This window comes from Sinocyclocheilus anshuiensis, unplaced genomic scaffold (assembly GCF_001515605.1).
Source record: "Sinocyclocheilus anshuiensis isolate Anshui unplaced genomic scaffold, SAMN03320099.WGS_v1.1 scaffold881, whole genome shotgun sequence".
NCBI classification, from domain to species: domain Eukaryota; kingdom Metazoa; phylum Chordata; class Actinopteri; order Cypriniformes; family Cyprinidae; genus Sinocyclocheilus; species Sinocyclocheilus anshuiensis.
The window spans coordinates 929,134-936,850 of record NW_015558695.1 but is presented as its reverse complement, the minus strand read 5'-3'; the positions used below and the strand labels follow the sequence as shown (position 1 = coordinate 936,850).

General features: G+C 33.9%; 1 protein-coding gene across 2 annotated transcripts; it reads right to left on the bottom strand.

Annotated features, from left to right (window-relative positions):
• Positions 1–1,316: 1,316 nt before the first annotated feature.
• Positions 1,317–4,521, bottom strand: LOC107681394 (40S ribosomal protein S21-like). Of its 2 annotated transcripts, none has more exons than XM_016477684.1 (6): positions 4,413–4,521; positions 3,971–4,056; positions 3,763–3,826; positions 2,931–3,002; positions 2,430–2,495; positions 1,317–1,368 (listed from the first exon to the last, which is right to left on the bottom strand). In XM_016477684.1, exons 2-5 carry the CDS (start codon positions 4,018–4,020, stop codon positions 2,436–2,438), a joined length of 246 nt encoding a protein of 81 aa, XP_016333170.1. In that variant the 5' UTR covers positions 4,021–4,056; positions 4,413–4,521; the 3' UTR covers positions 1,317–1,368; positions 2,430–2,435. The 2 variants fall into 2 exon arrangements, with proteins under 2 accessions (XP_016333170.1, XP_016333168.1); XM_016477682.1 differs by having other exon boundaries at positions 2,440–2,495.
• Between the last annotated feature and the right edge of the window lie 3,196 nt (positions 4,522–7,717).

The window sequence follows — 7,717 nt, the reverse complement described above, 5'->3', positions numbered from 1 at the left end:
CCCACGCGCCCGACGCTGTATATATATATATATATATATATACATATATATATATATATGTATATATTATATATGCATGTATGTGTGTGTGTGTGTATATATATATAAATAGGTGGGCAAATCAGAAAATAACCCACAGTAACCATTCTTTAATGATAAAACATCACTTTCCTATAAAAGACACTGTGTCAACTGATGGTAAACTGAGCACCTCCTTTTAGCACCCCCATCTGGCTATTATCTTTATTGCAGTTAAAACTTATCCAAAAGTTTGCTTTACCACTCAGTGTAGCACATGTAAATAATTTACCGCTTAAAATAACAGACAATAAACAGTGTTGGGGGTAACGCATTACTTTTTTTTATTGACAAGAAAATATCCAAGTTACTTTTTCAAAAAAGTAACGCCAGTTACTGTTTTCCCATTTATTGACTGACATCTCCTGTCCCCATATTGGGAGAAATCAGAAAGTACAGAGGCGTTGTGTGCGCTATGTGAACACGATTTTACAGTAGTTCTAGACTAAATGTGAATGTGCATTAATTCATCCCACTCATCCCAACTCATAAAAAACTGATTTAGTATTCATCAAAATGAATTAAAAACAGTGAAATGCAAACTCAGAATATGACACAAACATGCAATAATTAAACATGTTAAATAACACAAATGTATCTAATCCCATTTTATTAACCAATGTCTTTGCTGCTGACCTTTGATGATCTAGTTCAACCATACTAAGTAAAAATGACTTCAGATAAACTAACAATTGTGCTTCAATGTTTTGTTCAATGTGTTGAACCTTCTCCTGTGTTCTACTGTACCGACGTGAATTTACTTTTCCTTCAGCCTGAGGTTTATTCATTACACTTTTTGGTGTGAAAGGGCTTTTATATTTGCTATAAACAGAACTTCTTATATTAAAAACAATCAAGCCCTGCTCATATTTAAAAAGTAACGCGAAAGTAACGTAACATTACTTTCCATAAAAAGTAACTAAGTAATGTAATTAGTTACTTTTTTAGGGAGTAACGCAATATTGTAATGCATTACTTTTAAAAGTAACTTTCCCCAACACTGACAATGAATCTTAGGAAACTATATCCTGTCCAATCAAAATACAGATCACATGCTCTCTTAAGACCACAGCTTGTTGTCTTTCCCTATAATGGTTAATTAATTGAATCCAATCATATAATAACTGAAAATTGATCATTTCAAATTTCATAATTTGAATTATTTATGCCCCTTAAAGAGACAAGCAGCCATTAATCATTCTCATGGACACACACCATTAAAAACACAAACACAGATGTCCAATTTTATTTTTTTTTTATTTTACAAAGAAACTTCCTTTTTAGGCATTCCTGTAAAGAGAAAACAATTATTAGAAGCATAATCAGCATCCACCTGTACAAACAGTCTGATTTAAACAGTTCAGCATCTGAGTCTACAATTATACCACAAATTTTTATAAACAACTGTAGAAATTCTGTGATTATGTCAGCTATTAAAATGAAGAGACTCTTAAAAACTGTTTCAATACAAAGAATTTTACAGAAGGACATATTTGCGCTGTAAAGGTCTTTGCATACAATTTTGGCTTTTGCTTCTACGGTGGCTCTGATTTGTCAAAACATCTCTGAAATTGCTTGCTACGGAAGCGAAAAATGCAGAAAATCAAACCCTATCTGAATTTTTTTATAAATGACAGACGAAAGTTTCAGTGGCAGTGTGTAAACGTGATTGACACAACATGAGGTCGTATTTATTTTTTAACATGCAAAAATTTCGGACTCGGTGTGCAATGACCTTAACTTAAAGGGGTCATATGATGCGATTTCAATTTTTCCTTTCTCTTTGGAGTGTTACAAGCTCTTGGTGCATAAAGAAGATCTGTAAAGTTGCAAAGACTAAAGTCTCAAATCCAAAGAGATATTCTTTATAAAAGTTCAGAGTCAACCACGCCTACCTAAAACGGCTCGTTCTGTCACACGCTTGAGGTATTCGGCCAATCACAACGCATTGGATAGCTGGCCAATCACAGCACTCCTCGCTTTTTCAGACAGATGAGCTTTGTAAAAATCGATGCGTTTCAAAAAAGCGGGGCATAGAGGAGAAACAATAATGTACAGTATGTGGAAAATAATGTGTTTTTTGAACTTCAAACCGCATAAACACATTTCATTACACCAAATACACAAAATAATGTTCTTTTTAGCAGCATCATATGACCCCTTTAAAAGTGCTCACTGACACTGGTTAAAGAACAAAGAAATCAGTTGCTGAACAGGAAAATCTTAATCTTACAACAAGTTTAAAGTATCTTATTGCATAACCACAAACTTAACACAAATGGTTTCAGAAAGCATTTAAAACCTGCCAGAAAAATAATGACGGAGATGAAAAAAAACAGCAGTTTACTGACATGGGCTTACTTCGCCACAATGCTGTCGTTCTTCGCGAGCCTCAGGAGGGAGTCATCAGCTTCACCCTGCAGATGACAAAGCAAATGTCTTGAGACCACACCAGATGTAACTGAATCTGTGCTTTCACGTTTATATGCACACATTCCAAATTTCACGTTTTAGTACACTACATATATGGATGCAGAAGAACAGTTCACACAAAAATGAACTTGTTTTTGTCCACACAACTCCAATATCTTGATTGATTTAACAAACACACAGCTTTTCACTTCACAAGATGCGATCTGATGGACTTGTATGGATTATGTTTTTATCAGCTGTTTGGACTCATTCTGACGGCACCCATTCACTTCAAAGGATTAATTGGTGAGCAAGTGATAGAATTCTAATTCTCTCCAAATCGGTTTGGATTAAGAAGCAGATTCATCTACATCTTAGATAGCCCGAGGCTAAACTTTCATTTTTAGATGAACCATTCCTTTAATCGTGTTTGAACGTACCATTCTACGGATAGCACCGCAGATGGCGTAGGTCTTGAACTGTCCAGTGAACCTGCCTGTAGCCCTGTCCACCTGTAAAAACCATAAGCAGCAGCTCATTAAAAATCACAACTCTTTGTTGACTAATATACCTATCAGCATCTAGCAGTGGCAATTTTGGCTTGTGTTACTTACAATATATACCAACAGTTTTGTCAATGGAAAAATACACCTTTTTTAAATTGTTGTAAAGCAAGTAATTATATTTACATACATTTTATTTGCTATAATTAAACTGCATTTTATTAATATATACACGCAAAGCAAATAACGTGTATACTAGAGGTCGACCGATGTATCGGTTTTGCCGATTAATCGGCACCGATAGTTGATAAGTGTGAGAGTATACATACAATATCCATATGTATATCATTTTAATGCTATAGCCTTTGTGTATATATTTAAAGATGTGCATCTTTAAGCATGACAGTTGAAATGAAATGGTAACACTTTAAAATAAGAGTCCATTTGCAGCATTAAGATTAATGAAAGCTGTGTAAGTATTGTTCCTTGTTAGAGTGTGTTAATTTCAACATTTACTATTACTATTATTATTATTATTATTATTTGTACTACTACTACTAGTATGGTTCAGTACTGGTTTTGTTAATAAAGCATTATTTTAGTTTTTGTTCAGTATCAATTTTAAAACTATTGGTTAATTAATCGGTATCGGCCAGTGTGGTCCAACCTAGCTATCGGTATTGGCAAAATCCACTATCGGCCGACCTCTAGTGTATACACACATATAAACAAAAAGACTAGTTTTGTAATGGTCAAAATAGTGTCAAACCTCAGCAATGTTGAGCTGGATGGAGGCATGATCCTTGGCACCAATAATTCTGTTGCTAGCAGAGCTAGAAGAAAAAAAAAAAGTGTTTAATATTCTCAAGCTGTGCGTACAGTTCATATTATTATTTCAATAAACACATTTTTAATCAAAGATTTAACGACGACATCTCCTAAAAAACCCGTTTCTGTTCAATTTGACGTAAACTCACCATTTACGGGGGACGTACAGGTCCACGAATTCACCAGCGTCGTTCTGCATCTTGACTTTATTTGATGACCGTCAAGTCAGCTCAGTCTGCAGCAAACAATAAAATCAGTAAATATCCAAGCAGAAATCAGCTTTATTAACACGAAAACACCTTTCTTTACAAGCTGGAGGCAGAGTTGGGTTTTATATTTAACCGTGGACAGTTAACTAGCTCATATACAGGGCCTGAGAGCGGCTATGAGCGCTGCTCTCCCACGTGTAGCGACTCAGCCCTGCTGCCATTCACTCGCATTACAACGCGCAGAAAACGGACTATTCGGCGAATATGTGACACACGCTGTATAAAACAGTTCCGTGCATAAATGGTGTGAGACAAATGTTGTGAATGTTAGCTCAAAACTGTAAAAAACATAATAGTAAACTAGAGCTCATGGTGTTCTTACCGATTATCACAAATGGCCGACGCAGAAAGGAAGGAGAAAGAGTCAGGAAGTGACGTAACACGAAAGACAGGATAACTGAGAGTGCGAGGACTTTATTTGAGCAGAAATGCCGAAATGGGAAAATATACAAACAAATATCTGTAAATAATTATTGATCAATAATACTGCGATTTAAATAGCAAAATGACATACATCCGTTTTTATGCTACGGAAACTAGGCTAAAGAGTATTAAGTGTCCAATATAACCTAATCTGACATCGGATATTATTGTGATACATAAATTCGTCAAGATTAAAGCAAAAACAGCACATTTCATCATGTTTATCAAATTAAAATATACTGGACAAGTTTTCAAACGAAAGAGAATTATTCTGTTATAGCTAAATGTAGCCTATATATTCACTGAATATTTTAAGAAGATGAGATGGTGAAACTTTCTTTCTTGGACTGTCAGAAGTGAATAAATAGCATGCATACATACATGTATATGCACAAAACTCATTTAAACAGATTTAATCCATCCACATAGTATTGATGATAGTACTGACTTTGACTTTGGTGGTAAAGTATAGGCCTATTTCTTATAATACAATGAGTTCTATAAAAAAGAAAGTTGTGAGAATCTGTTCAATAAGAGGAATTAGTTGAATTTTCATGTTCACAAACGGACCACAAGTCTGGGATGGATCTGACCGCAGGAGCTAGAGAACCTTAGGATGGACATCTCAAGGTGGATGGAGACAAGGTATTAAAGATGTTAAAAGATAGAATATTACACTCTTAAAAATAAAGGTGCTTCATGATGCCATAGAAGAACATTTTTGTCTAAATGGTTCCATAAAGAACCTTTAACATCTGAAGAACCTTTCTGTTTGACAAAAGGTTCTTTGTGGCGAAAGAAGGTTCTTCAGATTATAAAAAGGTAAGAAAGAGATGGTTCTTTAAAGAACCGTTGACTGAATGGTTCTTTGTGGAACCAAAAATGGTTCTTCTATGGCATCGCTGTGAAGAACCTGTTGAAGCACCTTTATTTTTAAGAGTGTATACCAGAGCTCTATATTGTACAGAGTTTACTGCAGGCCATTCTTGTGCAGACATTGTAGAGATTCACAAGCTATTCAGTAGTTGAAATGTCACGATAAACATAATTCAACAACAATTCACTAGAATTTAATTTCAATACAAAAAATAATGTACAATCCCACGGACACGACCACCTCTTTTGAGTTTTCTTTATTGGATGAACCTACTAAAATAACACTATTTCCCACCTGCTCTGTTTTTTGATGTCATGTGACATATGCTAAACAGTAGAAACCAGCTTTGCAAAGGCCTGCAGCAAAATGCTGTTATGAGAGTCTGTGGGAGATGTGAACAGCTGGTGTGCTCTCCTGGCCATGGACCGTCAGATGAGTTACGATGACAGAAAAGGAATTCCTCTCAGTCATTCCTCTGCCGACGGCCTTAAATTTCACTATTTCACATTCACTTTACACCTTAAGGGAATAGTTCACTCAAAAATGGAAATTTTCAGAAAATTTCTCACCCTCAGGCCATCCATACATGTTGATTGGCCTGAGGGTGAGAAATTTTCTGAAAATGTCCATTTCAGCAAATTTTCATTTTTGGGTGAACTAGCAATAATGTCTTAATAGAGCACACTTGAACTCGTTTGCCCTGAAGCATCATCACTGTCAGTACAGCATTGCATATGCTTTTTGTTTTCCTTCTGCATTATGTATAAATGTTAAACTCCCTGCACAGGGAGAAAAAAAAAAAGAATGACCCTGTGAATGTGTTAATTCCCTTGTATGGTTACATTATAACATTTTATTAGGTGACATGACGGAAAAGATAAAAATCTCATGCAAATGTATTATGTGGGAAAGAGGTTAGTGGAGGTGAGTGTTTATATTTCATAAAATCAATAGGATCTTTTGAGAATGGAAATATAGATGCTTCTATAAATACACATACCTATTTATAGTATTTATATAGTATAAAAAAGAATGCTAAAAATGATAATCATACATTACTTTTGCTGAAGGTATCAAAATGACCATATCTGCAATTTTAGTAAAGGAAACTTAGTAAAAGAAGAATATGTAATGAAATAAATGTTATTCCTTTAAAGCCCATTCTTCTGCATCAGTACCCCACCCCCCATTTTTGCAATGATTTGCTTGGGTATTTTATTTATTTATTTATAGAACACAATAGAGAACTATAAATAAATACAAACGTGATGGGAACAGGAAACAAGAAAACTACATGATTGAACCCTTAATAAATACAGGATTTCTTGCAAACTACAGAGATGTGCAGGATTTTTCTTCCTTTATATCTTATTTTTAATTAATTAATTAAATTGTTTTACTTAAATTTACAAAAAACATTTTTAGCTTAAATTTAATTTAATATTAACTATGGGACGATTTTTATATTTCATTAATGGAGGGCCACATTCACCACAGAAAATGTAAGAAAAAAAAAGTGATATTACAATTTATTAAGTGTCTTTCATTTCAGTTGCTCTGATCATTTAATTTATAGTAAAATATATCTGTATTTTGTTAAATGTCACAATATATGAGGTATAGACATAGGTATAATGATACAGGCCTATTTATAGATATAAAGCAATTTTACAGTTGTTATCATGCTTATTACTTCTTTAAAATGTATTACATAATACATGTGCATCCAACAGTCAAATTATAATCCTCCTTAGAGAGTCTGTAGCTGCCATTGCTACGTGGATACCGTCTAAAAGTGTTTATGTGGACTTTGATTCCTGCTGGTTTTGCATGCACAAGCTTAATGCATGGCTTATCACATACACCATTACAAATGAACATAGGAATCCTGTCAATATCCACAGCGCAGCTGGAAAAAATAACAGTTTACAATGATAAGTTACACACATTTTCAATTCATGCATTAACAGAAGAATAATGTTGATCTACAAAAGGAACTCTACTTACTTATATGTCAATGGAGACAGTGATGTTTTGCTGATACCATGATTTAAATTGGTGATTCTGAGATTTTTTTCAACACTTTGAAATTCAGTTGCCGTACAGTTGCATGTGGAGCACTGGTTATAATCTGCGCTGGACAGTCCTGATATCAGCAACATCAACAGAAAATCAATCAGACAGTTATTTTTATATTTATAAAAAAACTAATTTATATATATATATATATATATACATACATACAAATACACAAATATATATTTACAAATTTATAAGTATAAAAATATTATCAAATTTATAATAAATTTGTAACAATTTGTAAACCT

Bases quoted from the DNA above. Each gene is read 5' to 3' on its own strand.
- LOC107681394 (XM_016477682.1), bottom strand. From the start codon at position 4,020: ATGCAGAACGACGCTGGTGAATTCGTGGACCTGTACGTCCCCCGTAAA. The intron at 3,003-3,762 runs GTTTGACACTAT...TGGTTTTTACAG, and splicing joins TCCAGCTCAACATTGCTGAG to GTGGACAGGGCTACAGGCAG. The intron at 2,496-2,930 runs GTACGTTCAAAC...TGTCATCTGCAG, and splicing joins GCGGTGCTATCCGTAGAATG to GGTGAAGCTGATGACTCCCT.